This window comes from Lepidothrix coronata, unplaced genomic scaffold, assembly GCF_001604755.1.
Source record: "Lepidothrix coronata isolate B3197 unplaced genomic scaffold, Lepidothrix_coronata-1.0 Scaffold48, whole genome shotgun sequence".
Lineage (NCBI taxonomy): Eukaryota > Metazoa > Chordata > Aves > Passeriformes > Pipridae > Lepidothrix > Lepidothrix coronata.
The window spans coordinates 2,319,797-2,337,037 of record NW_016690228.1 but is presented as its reverse complement, the minus strand read 5'-3'; the positions used below and the strand labels follow the sequence as shown (position 1 = coordinate 2,337,037).

Genomic DNA, 17,241 nt, shown 5'->3' with positions numbered 1-17,241 from the left:
GTTACAGCTCTCCAAAACCTGTCTTCCTCCCATCATTTTCAATAAGATGAAAATAATTTTTAAGAAAGGATGGGATACAGGAATAGAGAGTTCACTTAAAATTGACTTTTTTTATCATCTCTACTATAGAGGGAAGCTCCAAAATTATTATCTCAAAAGAAGCAAAACTCCTATGAGATTAAAAAGTCATAGCTCTAATAGATTTATGTTGCATTATAATAAGGAAGATTTGCCTGCCTCAGAAAATATAAAGAATAAAAAGAAGACTTGAAAACACAAGCTGATCTTGAAACTTCACCACATTGCTTCTAGTAAGAAAACAAACCATTTTCATACTGACTTAGGTATATATATTAAATTGTTCTGTGTACCTATACACTTTTGATACCTCAGAGGAAGATAGACAAAGAACATATGTAAATAGCTGCCAAATTTAAAGGAGTTACTTTAATTTGGAAGCACTTTTACTCTGCTGTCTTCACTTTCAGTGTAAAGAAAATGCACATTTCTGCTTTTAGTTAGTTAGTGTGGGATCTGTTATGGGTAGCTCCACTGACTTCACCACAAATGTACTGATATCAAACAAAACCCAAAGTGTGCCCACAAGCACAGCCAAACAGCAGCCAGAAGCCTTACATATAAACATATGTTTGCATGCCGCTGTTTAAAAAAAGCTCATACAAGGCACCTCGGCTAAGATACAACAATCCAGTAGTTCTGCTTTGTAGACTTCTCTATTTTGTTTTTTAACTTAAGTATCTTACAAGTTCCTCATTAATCATTCAGCAGGCATTTTCTGTAGCTACTCTAAAGCACATAAACCAATTACTAAGCCACAGCAAAAACAAAACAGGTTTTACCATTCACTTCCAATGAAGTAAGAGGCTGCTAATTAATACATTTCTGAGGTCAGACCCACAAATGACCATTTCAACCTGAATCTATCTCCCTGCTACCTGACTCTCTATTTTGTCTATTTTCACTGCAGGTGAAATGAGGTATCTGTAGCATATTTGTGTGTGATTTTCTAACTCTCTAGACTGGTTGGCAGTCTTTAGACCATAGCATGACAAGAAAAATGGAAACCAATACCAGCAGTGAAGCCAGTTGGCCCAAAGCACCCTGAAGTCAGTAAGAAAACTAACAGCATCTTCAATTCACTATGGATTGGATATTTGCCTTACAAAGCTGACATCCTTTTTCACCTCTATTAATCTTAAATAGGAAAGCATGACTATGCATACTGTGTCTGTATTACCACTCATTTTTATCCTCCTTTGTGGAAAAATCAATTAGGTGTATATTGCTCTCTTTTATTACATTATAAATACCACTATTTCAAACTACTTATATGAAAATAAATTACAGGGTAGTAGACCAGAAGCACAGATCTCACTCTTGAGCTTAGATGAGCCTTTTAAACCTCACACAGCCAAACACTAAGTTAATGTCTGGCCAAGAGTCAAAACAATACAGATTTTAAAGCCTCAAAGTTGAACTTTGCTACAACACTTCCAGCACCGTTTCCCTGTGGCTTAAATCAGTCAAAGTGCACTGGCGCTTCTCTAAGTTAGACATCTGCACTTTCTGCTTCATCCCTTGCTTCACTGTTAGCACAGCTATGACTTCAAATTATGTATTTTTTAGGATTAGTTTCAAACCAAACAGTTTTTCTCATTCATGTATATGCATATATACACACAGCACAAGGGAAGAAGCACAGAGGCTTAAACAGACAGCGGTAGGATTACTTCAAGCAACAGCCCACATTCAAACTGTTTAAGTCAACCATAAAAACTGTATCAGAACCCAATGAATTACAAAAGTACAGAGAAATTTAAGGTAATATTTGTAAGCAGAAGTAGGACCTTTGTGATCTTTCCACAACAATCGGTACCTGATCCACTCACTCTTATCCCTTGCCCCCTCATTGAAGATTTTCTTTTTTTCTTTCAGAGACGATGTAAGTGATAACTACTGAAACTTAAAGCTAATGACTTTCAATACTACTGCTTCTACCTCAGATTTTAAAGACTTGCATAGCCAAAAATTAACCTTTTCCAGCTATAGCACTGAACCACTAAACCACCATAGATAACAGCTGAGAAAGTTCAACAAAACCCAGAGACTTGAGTGAGGAGTGTGCAGGACAGTGTATGCTCCTCAACACTACCTGGGTCTTCCTCTACCACCATCACTGGAAGTACCCTGTAGGAGCCAAATACAGCCAAATACAATATGCATGGATATCTCACTGGGAACTGCAGCATAAAGCTTCTGGTTTTCATGTAGTACCTCCTTCTGAGGCTAAATGTATTATCACAGAATCATAGAATGGTTTGGGTTGGAAGGGATCTTAAAGATCATCTAGTTCTAACCCCCTCACCAGAGGCAGGGACACCTTTGACTAGACCAGGTAGCTCAAAGCCCCATCCCACCCGGGGCTTGAATATTTTCAGAGATGGAGTATCTTGTTTCAGAGGATTCATTCTCTTACAGCAAAAGATGAGAATCCCTCATAACAAAGACACTTGCTCAGGGCATGGGATGTGGGTTCCAGCCTCCCCTCTCCTGCCAGGGTCAAACCAATGTCTCCCAGAGAGACACCTTGCCACTTCCAGGAAGATTATTAACACAGATTCAAGTGAAAATGGATCATTTATGACAAATGTTTTGCATTTGAAAACATCACTCAATTCCTCCAAGATTGCAGCAGACAATTTTAAATTATCACATGAGAAGCAAGTCCTTTGTCCACTGTCAATTGACATTTCCTTTCTTACCTTCTAGGTATTAGCTGATGGCCACACCGAAAACGCAACTGCTAAATGTGATCAACAATGTAATAAAATAGTTCATAAAGTCCTGAATTGGTTTCATAAAATTACAGGATATGGGCTGGAAGGAAAGAGCAGCTATAGGGGAAAGTGAGCTGAAGTATTTTTAGATGCTGTTTACCAGTACTAATGATATGCTAGGTAATCATTTAAGTGATCTTATCATGCAGAATTTAAAAAGGTTATTTGCTGACTTACAGATTTAGAAAGTAATAGTTCTTCACATTAATCAAACCTAAGTTCTGCTTCTTGGCAGCAGTTCTCCCCTGACAAGCATTTTCATGTCAGTATTTATCTAAACTAATTAGTTTACCAGCTTGAACAATTCTTATGAAACATTTTTCCCCCCTTAACTTCTTACATTCTGCTTTTTTGAAGGAAATCAAATTAATACCATAGATTTTTTTTGTTTTTTAAACAATATTAACTCATAAATCTTATTGAATGACTATGGCAAATTCTTTCAATGGCTTCATAATGTTATCCTTTATAAGAAAGAGAATAGGAGTGTGACTGTGGGCTTTGTGCTGCCTCTGGCAAGTAGAGGTCAAAATCCTCTGTACAAATTCAGAGGCCTCCACTTGGCCAAAACTGAAAGAGGTTGCACACATTGGATGCAGTGGTTGCAAGTAATTTGTCATGAAAGTAAAATATACCCTCAAGAACTATGTGAAGTAACACCAGTAATCCTGACATTGAATCAGACTACCTTAATCATAGCCAGAGAATACATGTTGGGCAAAAACTTAGGTTAAAAATCTGAAAAATAACAAGTAATTGCCTAAGAACTACAAAAATTGCAAATGTCTTTCTTACAAAATCTGTTATCATGACCATTTCACCCTGTATCTTTTGGAACAGTTTCCTAAATAATTAATGAGGCTTATTCCTTCCTATCATTCCTAGTATTTGCTTAATATAGCAACTGATTTTTAAATTTATTTTTTCTTAAAAGAGACACGGTTTATACTTGAAAGGTATTTTGAGTAAAAATTTGTACTCATCCACAGATTAAAGCTCAAAAAGATTTCTTGTTATCTAGCCTCAACTAGACTTACTTATATGTCACAATCACCTGATGTCTAACATACATTTCTAAGGCATGATGCCATGTTGCCTTTTCTCCAGGTAATACACTGCAGTATACATAAAGAAGTTATGCTCTATAAAGTGCAACTCTGAACATCACCTCAGGATGTGTCTGGATACCTGTTATAAATTCTCCAGGTCACTGTCCCTAACAAATCTCTGTACAATGTCTACTGCACATACTGTAGGACCTCTATGCTATACAGCAGCAGAACCATTTCCAGTCATCTCTCAAGAGTTTCTTATCTTGCCAAGTGGGCTTATTAAGATGCAATGGAAATGATGATTTTGTTCATCCTGCAAAGTAAATTTTCCCTTAAAATGAGACCACAAAAAGGGTCAGAGGTTTAAATCAACAGCTCCTAACACACACATGCACAGCACACACTGTTCATGGCTACAGAAAATGAAGAATTTAAAGCTGAGGTGCAGGGGTGAGTAAGCAGGTGTGCCATTTCTTAGATGTTCTTGCTGCATGTATTAGAGGCAGGTGGGGGCCACCCTTTTCAATGTATCAGATAACAAATCGACACGTTGACAATATCTTATGCAAGTATTGTTTCCTCTGGATATCTTTATAACTGCATTCTCAGAAAAATTTGCTTTGCACATCAAAATATTTGAGAATGTAAGCAAAAACTGCTCCTGGGACTTTCCATGAGTTACACAAAAAATGTAAATCCAGAACCTTCATTCAAGAATTTATCAGTCGTGTCAGTGGCCTAAAGTGCTGCTGTAACTGGTCCTGTGTATTTACAGTGCAAACAACCAATCTGCATATTCCATGACAACATTTACATAATTCTAGGTAACCCTAACATGTTCATAAGCATTAACTGGACCTTTGAGCTTCTTGTAAAAAAGCTTCTTTTGCTATTAGACATAGCATTTTTCTATTAGTGCTATTATGGATCCTATTTTCAAAATTGCAGTATTATACTTTAAAAAAATAATCCCCTATTTTCAATCTGTCTCAACTCTTGTGGGCAACAAACCAAATAATGCCAAGAGCAAGCTCTAAAATGTAAGCAAAGGTACCTATATTTTCTGAAATACTCTAAAAATATCACTCTAAAAATATCTTCAGAACTTCTATGACAAACTCCAGCACACAGTTCTGCACTTTTCTCCATCACTGTGCATGGAAAGATTTTTCCAAAACTCTTCTCCAACAAACCTTTACACAAAATCAAAAGAAAACAAGAAAAAAAAGTCAAATTAATAGTATTTTTAAAGGTTCTCTTATTTTCTCATTCTCTTAAGTTGTTCCCCCATAAGTCTGAGTATTTAGAAAGCCTCTAGCAGACCTGTGAATATTCTGAAAGATACTATTATGTTAAGGGATACTGCAATGACTAACACAGTCCCAACAGCAACACTTTAGGTTTGTATTTCAAAGGAGAAGGTTTTACACCAGAAGCAACAAAATATTCTTATTTGACTCTTAGTTGCCTAAAAATTATTAATCAACACTTTGGTTTTCCTTTCTGCCTGTATCAGCTTTTACATATTATTCCTTAAGTCAAAACATGTTCTCACTAGTCCACTTCTCTTTATACTACTAGGTACATCATAGACAGTACAGGAAACAGCCAGGAAGGGACTTCATATAACTAACTGAAGTGGTTCAAAGAAACTGCTTGTGTACACACAGATATACAATGAACACAGTGAAGAAGTGTTTCAGAACTAGAATTTGACTAAAAGTGGCATTTCTTAGAGTATGATTGTCATATTCACATATTTTTAAGAACAAAGAACCAAAGCAAACTATTGTTCTCAAGTTCAAAATACCTTTCCTGTATGTATGTTTGGGTTTTAAAATCCCTCCATCAACTCAAGAGTAGAGAGGAAAAGAAAGGACTCTAGCAAACTGAAAACTCATACAAAAGGAGAGAAATTGTTTCCTTTTTCTACAAGCAGGAGAGGAGCAGTTGTATTATCTCCTATAAAGGAAATTGAAACAATTCTGAAGAGAAAAAAGAGCATTTCCAACAGGCAAGAATGAAGAACTCTAGAGTTTTATTCTGAGCTTCATTTTCCCTTTTTAAGCAATTACACAACCTAATAGACTACAGCCCAAATACTTTCACTTCTCTTGCCTTTTTTTTTTTTAATACTTGGAAGATTTTTGGCTGCTGTGTATTAGAACACAGCTAGTAAAAGAAGAACTAATTGAGAAAACTGGCTCTAGAAAGTCAAACTTTCAGTGGAAAAAATGTTTATGGTTTTCTTTCAATTTTTACTTGTAATTTGAACGTCTCTTAATTGATCCTTTTGCTTGGCTGGAAGCTAATCTAAAAAGACAAAATTTTAATCTTTCTACATTTTCATCACATTCACTACCTTAAGATCCTATTTAATAAAGGGTTCTCCATCCAAGGACTTCAAACTATATTTAGCAATTACCCAGTGTGGAAGTGAATGAACTCTTACATGGAGGGAAGCTAGAGCACAAAGTCACAGAAAACTTTGCCAGGATTGGAACAGAAAATTTGTAGCACAGCCAGAAAGAGACTTCCTGGCTCCCAGCTCTACTTCTCAATCGTAATAAATTCCTTTCTGTACATACACATGGTCAAAGAGGAACTCCAGTAAATAGACAAGAAATGCCTAAACCCATAAAAATGACTGGATAAGTAACAACTTAGAGCAAAGAAAATACTGTCCTGCCACAGTTTGTCTTCACTGCAACAGATAGCACAAGTTCTTCTGCATAAGCTTGCTTAAGCAAAGTATGAACAAATGCCTGCACCATGACACAGATGTGTCTCTGAAAGCAGTAACATTAGTTATTGAATAATGGAGTTACATAGAGCATTTTGTGCATCATTTAACAGTGCATACTCTGGCCTTGGAAACACTGTAGACATTTATTACAACACTATTAATGTTGAAGTTGGTTTTTTTCCTCTAAAGAGCTTTCAGTAGTAGCATCAGCACAGACTAAATACAGTACATAAGACAAGTTCAAAATTTCTTTCAACTTTGACTACAACTTCTGTTTCAGAAGCACCCACCAGAACTGAAGGCGAGGAACACACCACCAGAGGAACACCCAACACTGGTCAGCACAACTCCAAAGGCTTGGAAAGCCTTCCAATATTTTATTTCAGTGAAATATTTCTTTACCATTCAAATTAGACTTCTGAATTTAAGGGATCCTGCCCCCATGTCATAAATAAAAGCAAGTATTCAACTATGTGGCATCCAGGGGTACAAGGAAGGAGCAGTGTCCTACAGCCACTCTACTAGCACACTGCTAGGGTTATAAGTGCTTTTCCTTCCGACCCCCTGTTCAATGCTGGAATAAGTTTGCCACACAAATCCAAGATCACTTAAGGGTATAAATAGTCCTAGATACCTCAACTCAGACATCTAAACTCATATAAGCAGAGTTAAGTGGTAACTGGCTGAAGCAGTGCATGAAATCTTTTGCTGCTCAAGTTAGAGATGATTTCAAGAATCTCATCAGCTCTTGCCTTTAAGGAGTCCATGCTCACTCTGGTGCCTCTTCAAGAGCCAGAGGAAGCCTGTTAATGGAAATGCAGGCTTTGCTCATCTAGCACTAGCAACAAATGACAGGTCCTAACTCATTCCTGCCTGACGAAGAAAGGTAGACAGACTTATATATGCGTTTCCCTGCAGCAACAGCATTGTTTTCTTCGGAGAAAAAACCCCCCTCAGCGTACAGGGCCCTCCCTGCAGCTGCTTCCTCCTGCCTACCTCCCCTCCCCATCCCAAAGGAAAATTGCTTTTGGTGAAGGAGCATAAGCAAGGTCATTACCATGTCAATTCTTTCTCCATAATAACTGATAAACTTCTTTAAAAATTTTTAAAGCACTGGGGTCTACTAAACCGTTTTCTGAACCTGTCAGCACAAGGTTCAACATCTTAGAACAAGATCCAGCGAACAGGGAGTGTGCAATGAAGTTTCGCCCCTGCTCGTGCTGGAGCCTGGCCAGAAGGGAGGCTACTCCTGACTCCCAGCAGCTCCCAGAGCGCTAGTACAGGCTTTTCAGCTTGGAGAAGCTCACACAAATCTAAACACTTCTTGGTAACAGTCAGCTACATCTAAATTAAGAAAAAGGATACACAATTTGCCTTTGCCATTCACACTTTTACACTAAAATAACTCAGCCTGCGCGCTCAGTCATAACCCTTCCTTGCTGAAACATGAAAGCAGTGAAAAAACGGTCAACTTGGGGTTTTCAAATTTTCATCCAAAGGTGGAGAAATCCTGCATCTGAATGGTATTTCTGGACATATACAAATATGACTTAGCTCTTCAATTAATGCAAAGTGCACGTACTGTACTACACCAAAAGGGTACAGGGGCCATAGAGTCACAAAGACAACAAAAGTATACACACGATACTCTAAAATAGAGATATGAGTAGTATCCACATATGTAACAGGAGCAACAACACAGGCCATAGCAAGGCAGGGGGTCCAACGGATGAAGCAAAGGCTGAGGATGCCCCTTCACAACTGCTTTAAAGCACATTTACCAGGGTAAAATGGACAGTGCCTCTGATCAGATGTCCCACCCTGCCTCTGTGCACCCACACCTTCGCCCAAATGCCAAAATCAAGTACTGATCGATGAGAGACATACTCATTTCCACTATTTCTCTCTCTAGATGTGAATTATTGCTTGAGGCTTTGACATGTGACATCAAATTTCTGTACTTCATGGATTTTCATTCCAGTAACTGAGCCTGCCCCGCATTGTTTTTCTGTATAAAGGAAGTAAAACTGAGATCAGAGCTCCCACAGCCTGATGCAGAACTTTTGCAGGAAAACCCCTCTCTCACCATGCAAGGTTGCCAGGAACTGAAACAAAATTTAATGTGCTTTTGTGAGTAAAGTCAGGTAAGACAAACTTTATGCTAAGGTACAAGTTAAATTGGACACATGAGAGACTCTGCCAAGCTCACATTTTCATTTCTTGCTGACTTAGAAGTGCAAAATGCACTATGCTGTATGATTAAGCATGAATTTTAAAAATAGACAAGAAGGTTTCTTGTGGTTATATCCTATTGAACTTAAACTGCTTGATTTCAACTCAAAATCAAGGTGAAAATGTTTAACAAAAAACTATAAAGCAAACTTGAAATAAAATAAGAACGACTTTTTCATGTTTCTGAATTTTGTCTGACACGGTTTACATCAAGAAATCGTGCCAAAATCCTGTGAAGCGCTATTATTTACTCTTTTTCACAGCACACTATAAAGGTTCTGCCCAGAGCCTTGCTTAGGTACAACTGATTAAAATCTACTTCAAAAGAACCATGCCACCCAGCCAGATATGAAGAGATTTGTTATTCTAAGACTTAGAAATAGACTGGTTTTGATGCCAGAAGTGAGTCTATCCAAGCTGCTGTTAAATAAATGAGTCTGTCTAAACTGAGATTTACCTCATATCTGCCCCAAAGGCAATAAGAGATGGGGTTTTTTTATATTTACTTAACAATATAATTAGTTATAACATGTTTTTGTTTCATTAATCAGTGACTAATGGGACTGTTTTGTGCATATGCGATAACTGGCCCCTTTAAATCACCAGAAACAATTGCACAGTACACTATGCATTTTGCTGTATTAATTCTGTGCTTACATATTGAAGAAAATGCTTTCCACATCACAATATTTCAAAAAAACCCTGAAGTGTATTTTTTTTTAAAGACCCACCTTTCTGGCTAGCAATAAAGCTTGGGGTGTGCTTTCTAACATGGAACAAGTTAAAAATTTCTCCTCCCACTGCAACACATCTCAGTCCTGGGAATATCCAAGAGCAATCCTCTCTCAGTTATTATTTGGTGAAATTACTTAATTACCTAACAATGTTACTTTGTCCCTCCTGAGCTTAGTATTGAGGGAATTTAGATAGAACCACAGCTGATCCCTGGTGATTAATGTGTTCTCTATTACAAGGAAAGATATCTAACAAAAATCATAATGCTAATTCAATCCTGTATAAAATCCCACAATTACTACTATCTCCAAAGAAAAACAGGAACTTTAAGGCATGAGGGTTATTCAGGCAGTGCAAAGTCTTCTCATGACTAAAGAGAAAGATTTTTCAGGCCCTGGCAACATTGACAAAGGAAGCATGGAAACATTTTCAGGAAGCATGGAAAGAGTTAAGAGGCAGCTGGAGCACTCTGCTGGTGACCATTTGCACGCCTGCAAGCTACAGTCTGCAAGGTACAGCAGAGACGTTATCAGATTAGGGGAAGGCAAACAAACCAAACTGAAACCATTCTTCAGCGCCCAGCCTCTTCTTCCTGTGATGTCATGCTACAAATTGCCTGAGCACTCTGCTCTCCTCTCCAGAAGGAGCTGGGCTGCAGGAGGGCTGCCGAGGGCTGTGGGCTGCAGGAACAAACACGCTCTGGAATTCGGTTTCTGCCCTGGCAAGCAGCTCCCTTCTGCTTCTGCTTCCTGCCCCATGGGGCCAGCCAGCAAGCTGAAAAACTTGTTGTACAGAAAGAAGGCTGAGGGAGAAATGCAAGTGCCCACATTGTGGCGTCCAGGAAATCTTTTCGCAAGGCACATACTCCCAGTACATTTGGATGGACAAGGCTTTGCCGTCACGATCTGCAGCCAGGAGTAAGGCAGAAAGCCCTACAATGGCTTCATTGAATCGAGGTGGGAAGTGGAACTAAGCAAGCTTTGAGGTGATCTCATCTGCCACAGATGATGCCTTTTCTGACTTTTGCCGACTGGCTATGTGATTACAAATAGCACTCGGAAGAAAAGAGTGACCTTCTGGTGATTTCTGCTGGAGATGTACTCCTCTGCCACAGAGCTCGCCTTTCTTCCCTGAAGCTTCACAGCACAACAAATTTGCCAAAACACACTGTTCAAAATACATCTGATCTGCGAGTTCTTCTGGAATTTCAAAAAAGTTGCAATAAAAATACCAGAGAAACCTCCAAATCACAGGAATTTTAAACGTACCATTATAATGGTAAGCTCTAATTGTTCCACTGAGGACTCCTTTAAATATACTTTGTATGGGTGTATCTTTAGCATGGTGTTTGTTCTCGGCCTCATAGCAAACTGTGTGGCTATCTACATTTTCACTTGTACCTTAAAAGTGCGAAATGAAACTACAACTTACATGCTTAATTTAGCCATATCGGATCTGCTTTTCGTGTTTACATTACCCTTCAGGATTTATTACTTTGTAACCAGAAACTGGCCATTTGGAGACATTCTTTGCAAGATTTCTGTCACCCTCTTTTATACAAATATGTATGGGAGCATTTTATTTCTGACGTGCATAAGTGTAGATCGCTTTTTAGCTATCGTACACCCCTTCCGATCTAAGACTCTTCGAACCAAGAGGAATGCAAAAATTGTCTGTGTCGCAGTGTGGATAATTGTGTTAGCAGGCAGCACACCAGCAAGCTTTTTCCAGTCTACAAACTGCCATAACAATACTGCACAAAGGACATGCTTTGAAAACTTTTCAGAGGACACGTGGAAAACCTACCTATCTCGGATTGTTATCTTCATTGAAACAGTTGGGTTTTTTATTCCACTCATCTTGAATGTTACCTGCTCCACTATGGTCCTACGGACTTTGAATAAGCCGCTTACATTAAGCCGGAATAAATTAAGCAAGAAAAAGGTACTCAAAATGATTGTTGTCCATTTGGTGATATTCTGCTTCTGCTTTGTGCCTTATAACATTACCTTAATACTTTACTCCCTTATGAGAACACAGACCTGGATTAATTGCTCAGTGGTAACTGCAGTCAGGACTATGTACCCCATCACTCTGTGCATCGCCGTTTCAAACTGCTGTTTTGACCCTATAGTCTACTACTTCACATCAGATACAATCCAAAATTCGATAAAAAAGAACCGGTCCACAAGAACACGTGACGTCAGATTCTCTGAAAGGCCAGTTTCAGAAAACTTCATTCAACACAGCCTTCAGACCATAAAAATGAAAATATTTGACAGTGATTCTACAATATAAACTATATTAAAAGACTACTGGGACTAAACTGGAATTAGAAGCCTGCACATTTCTTCAGCTGTGGACATATGTTCCGATATGTAAATGTTATGCTTCCTTCACATCTGAAAAGTTTATTACAAGGCTGTAAAAGTGTTAAGCATAATAGCACACGGGAAAAGTATTTTAAGAATTTACGTCAAAGGTCTGTTCTGGCAGACTGTATGTTAGGAATGAACTTTTAAGTTTGGATTAGGTTAACCAAAGTCCAAAGACTGTTTGTCAAGTCAAACACAAATAAAAACATAGGTTGGTTTTCTTTCCTGAAGTTAAAACAATTGCTCATTTTTAATAATGCTATCAGTTTCCAAGTTACTGAGGATGGGGGTGAAGCTGCCTGCTTTACGCTACAGGATCCAGTCACTCAGGAAAATTGCCCCATATTGTCATATCACTTCATAAGCTACTGTGCCTGCTCCAAGCTTTCCTCTTTTCTCTCTCTCTCCCTCTTACTCCTTCCCCTCCTTCTTTTTCCCTCCACCTTCCTTCTTAGGGAACACTGCGTTCATAGGAGGCTTAGATCCATGGGTTATAAGAACTTTGTTTCTCCTAGGTTTATCTTATTAAAATATATGCTATCTCCACAAGTCTGGCCCCCATGAAGTAATTAAGTCTTCTGGTAGTTTAGAGCATTCGGAAATTACTTAGATAGACTGGTTTTTCTTCTCACCTCTGTCTCAGATGCCTATGTAATTAAAACAAAGTAATTTCTGATGACTGAAGTTAGTGCTTCAGGTACAGTAACACTGTATTAAACTCTTTTGTGAGAAGTTCTCCAACTCAACATGACTTTTGAGGAAAATAACATCCTCCAAATAAGTTAATTCAATCCAAAGTAGTAGTTTCTTAGAAAAACATGACTTTTGCCAACTAGAAATGAACATGTGCATCAACTCAAATATTTCTTCCCTATTCAGTGTCCCCTAAAGAAATTCAAGACACTGTGATTCTGAGTGCAACTTCCTCTCAATTTTCATGTCCTAGAAATAATTTTAACATAAGCATTTAAAATTTCAAATGCTATTTTCTTTCAAACTTCAAAAAGTAATAAAAATCAGTACTTAGGGCTACGTGCTGGCAAAATTAACCAAGACATTTTGAGAGGTCAACGCTATGTAAAAGGAGGAATCTACATACATTAATGTTACAAACAAGAATACATAGACAAAAGTGCTTTAAAACATCCTGCTTTATACCTTTCCCAGCTCTAGAACACTGTGTACATTTTCCTCAAAATTAATTTAACATCACTGTAAAATAAAAAAATTTTAAAAGGTAAAAGTAAGTGTTGTTTTTTCCTCCTCAAAAACAACGGAGTCAAGAATAAGAACTGAGTTTACATGAATTGGCACTTTAGATTTAGGACAGTCAGCTGCAACACAGATACAGCACTGAGGCATTTTTACTTCAGGGCTGTATACAGAAGCACGAATCAATGTTGGAGAAAAGGCATATTGAGCTGTCAGAGTATATCATATGTTATCTGGCTGAGTTTACTTCCCTTTGCAAAGTTTTTGTTAATTCTTACAACTCAACAGTACATTGCCTCCTACGACTGGGTGACCGAGTTACTGAAAGATTGACAGAAAGTAATGTTGATTGAATTTTAAATTTAAGAGCATTTTCAATCTCTATCCATACAACTTATAAAAGGAAAAGTCAAATAGTATGAGCTTAAGCTACAAACATATCACATATATAAACATCTGCATAATATCTGAAAATAAGCAATTATCTTTGTTGGGAATCCTAAACTCTTCTAAGATTCATATCCGACTTCAGAAAAACGCACAAAAGCCCCAGTACAGAGTAGAAATTCTGTACATTCATATGCCACTGACAAATCCAAAGTTCAAAACCAGACATGCATCTCTAACATCTCAGTGAATCCCTTTCTAAAGAGCCTGTTTAATACTAGACTCCCTTTTAAAGACTGTGAGACAAAAGCCTTTAAATTACATACTGGGCTATGTTTCTAGGCTACTACTCTCATGGAGCTTGTCAAAGCTGTTACTCAGTTTGAGTGACAACTTGTTCAGCAACATCTCTGCACTACAGCAGTGAGCACCCCGGAGCCTCACCCTGGTAAAGAGAAGCTACTCAGTCTGAGATTACACAACTGCAGGGGGGGGGAAATAAAGAAAAAAAATCACTGACCTACAAGCAGAACAAGCAGATAAAGTCACATGCATGAATACTCCCCTTTAAACCAGACTTCCTTGGTGTATTAGCTTGAGTAGGCTGGAGAAGAACAGACAGGAGGTCTTTCTGCTTTGTACTTACTCTCTAGGGCAGAAGCTTCTGCTTTTTGCAACAGCACAGTGCCACACAATACAATAGCTTTCTAACCAGTTAATAGCTTGATATCCCAAAACTATTTGTGGAAACTTTGTATTTTTTATTATTAAACTTACTTCACTCTTCCACAGGGGTGTGTGTGGGAGAACCAAATACCCTAACAAAAAAACAACACAGCCAAAAAACCATCATCTGTAATTTTGAGAATCAGGCCATTACTTGAAAAATTCCTGATCTGACTGATTTAGAAGAGGAGTGAATCTGTACCTCCCACAACAAGCTGATATAAAGCCAAGGTACCAGCTATTCAGGACTGGATGAGATTTTCTCCACCTTTTCTGGTTCTGCAACAAGATTATCCTGGAGAGTTGTGGATGGAGCAATGTTTTCACTGGTACATTCCTGAACAGATGCACTCCCTCCCTGTGCTCCTGCCTTTGATACCAACTCTCATGTCTCTCTGGTAAGGTCTTATGCTAAAATTTAAATTTAAAACCTAGATGAGGAGTTATGATCCTAATTCATGCCAAGAGCTCTCAAATAAAAAAGGCTTATATTGTCAGAGCTCCTGAGGATCTGAATGTGTTGCAACCAGTACTTCCTAAAAGTGAATTATTTTTACTCATATGCCTACACAGGGGGCATTAACAGTTCAGTTCTAGAATCAAAACTTAAAAAAACTGTTCTTTACAGTCTGGTTTCTTCATCTACAGAGTGCAGAAAATGCACACTTACTATAAAAATAAAAGTAGAGGAAATTTAGTTGATTTCAAGCATGTTTTTGATCTAAATCAAGGCAGGCAGACATTGATAACTAGATAATTAACCAGTAGTTTCAAAAGACAAGGAAAAAGAAACAAACCTATGATAAACACCTCAGATTTATCTCAACATATCATTGCTTCAAAAATCAAAAGATGCCCTCCCATTTTATACTTTCTATACTCAGCTTGAAATTTTAACTTCTGGCTTTTTCAGGAACAGAATGCAAGTCAATTTTTTTTCCCCCCTTAGTATACATGTCTCGGATATTTAAAGAAATACCAATACCAAGTCAAACACATTTTCTTACTTTTCATCCAAAAGTGTGTAAAAAAACCCACGGAAGATACTGTAGACAGATAAGGAATTCTTAACTGGGATCAACCTCCAAGCTTTCATTTCTTAAGGAGGTAACCTCAGACATAGAAATGCAGATTGAGAAAGACCTTTTGAGACCAGGTAGAAGATAAGAATGGCTGTACTGGGTCAGATCCCAAACATTCAGCTACAGTCTTGCCTCCAACAGCAGCCAAGGTTGGATGCCTGGGGAAGAACATAACAGTAGGAGAGGCACACAAGACTTTCTCAAGTGTGTCCCAGTCATATCTCAGGACTTTTGGGATCGGATGTATTTGTGTGTTCAGCAACATTAAAAATTTCTCTTCTGTGAGCTTCTCCTGTCTTCCTTCAAACGTGTGTAAAGTTTTTAACATTCACAGCACTAAAAAGTTCACATTGCATATGTGTGGAGGGGGAATAAAACTAAGAAATGCAAACATCGTTTTGTTTCAAATCCACTAGTTTCATTACTGCCCTCTCACTTCTTTTGAAAGAGCCAGAGAGTACTAGATTGTCATTCAGTCTTTCCATATCACTCTTGATTAGTTGGTCTTCCATCATCTCTTGCAAATGAGACAGTCATTTTCACTTGTAATTTCAAGCATCATCATCACCAAAGATGAGACTTTTAGAAATACACAAAGAATTCAGCTAAAATTACAGAGAACCCCGTGAGGTTCACTTTGAGACTGGTAATTTGAAAATCCCACCCAAGTGCATTATCTTCTAGCCTTATTTATTCTTTCAAGTTATTTTCTAAGAGTTTTATCAATGAAGAGCAATTTGTTCATACTTTTCCAGCAGTAAATGTAATATTATAAGGTTCTTGCACCTAGGCAGACCTGTAAATCCTGACAGGTTCCCTTTTTTGCCAGACTATGATAATTTAGACTTCTGGGTTTCTGGCATTTGAGCACCACTGACAAAATGAAAGAGGATATGTTTCAAAAGCTAAGGCAAAATGTAAATCAGAATTATTCTAAATCTAGAAGATATAAATGTCTGGGCTGCATCAGTTATCCAATTACCCGAACGTTGAAAACATTGTATAAACACAACTGCCGCTGCATTAGTACATGTACAGAATGCATTTAAGATGAATGCAAATTCAGAAAGCCAAGCTTGCACAGTCTAATACTTCTGCAAGAAGTTGGATGGAGAAGTTTGTCCTACTTGTCTAATTCTGTTTTCACACTGAAGCCTTTTGCATTTATTGCCTCCCCCCCATCCAGTTCCTGTTATACAGCTGTTTATAAAGTAAGCCCAGTTTTTCCCGTAATAAAACTGAACTTACCACAAAATTAAACCAAACAAAAAGAACCCTTCACACATCTTCTGGACTTTTATAAAACCTACTGTTTTGTTAGAAAACTAAAAATTCCAGAGCTGAGAATTTAGATTTTAAATAACTCTTTTTTTCTATTTAAGAAACAGTCTCCCACTCTAGTTCTAGCAAAACTAAAAGCTGTCCTGCACTAAGACAGATAAGTTCTCTACAGTTTAAACTTGAGAATCAAATCACAAGCAATGACAAAGGAAGGCCTTCAGCAAGAAGTTCTTATCCTTTTACAATGAGATAAAAAGAATATTTTTCCACATACACAGCTTTAAGATTTGCCCTAACTCTACCTTTTTTAATCAGTGAGTTCCTGCCATAAAGAACAAAATTCTTAATTAACAATGCTAGCAACAGGAGGCACTCAAAATTAACGCCATTATCTTGAGAATAATATTAAGTCTATTTTAAATGAAAACAACTGTGGCTATGTTAAGTCCTCTGCTTTTCAGATGAATTCTGCAAATACTGCTGCTTTATAAAAGGAAGTCAGTTTGACAGATCAGTTGCAAGTCTTCACTCTTCTGTAAAATCATGCAACATAAT

The 17,241-nt window shown here is 37.7% G+C and overlaps 2 protein-coding genes across 2 annotated transcripts in view; one reads left to right on the top strand and one right to left on the bottom strand.

Moving 5' to 3' along the window:
* The window catches only part of RB1 (RB transcriptional corepressor 1), a 73,112-nt gene that overhangs the window by 18,862 nt on the left and 37,009 nt on the right, over nt 1–17,241 (bottom strand). The window lies entirely within an intron of this gene.
* LPAR6 (lysophosphatidic acid receptor 6) lies at nt 10,214–12,869 on the top strand. Its single transcript, XM_017815088.1, has one exon. The coding sequence runs from the start codon at nt 10,899–10,901 to the stop codon at nt 11,919–11,921; it is 1,023 nt and encodes a 340-aa protein (XP_017670577.1). The 5' UTR covers nt 10,214–10,898; the 3' UTR covers nt 11,922–12,869.

Bases quoted from the DNA above. Each gene is read 5' to 3' on its own strand.
- LPAR6 (XM_017815088.1), top strand. From the start codon at position 10,899: ATGGTAAGCTCTAATTGTTCCACTGAGGACTCCTTTAAATATACTTTG.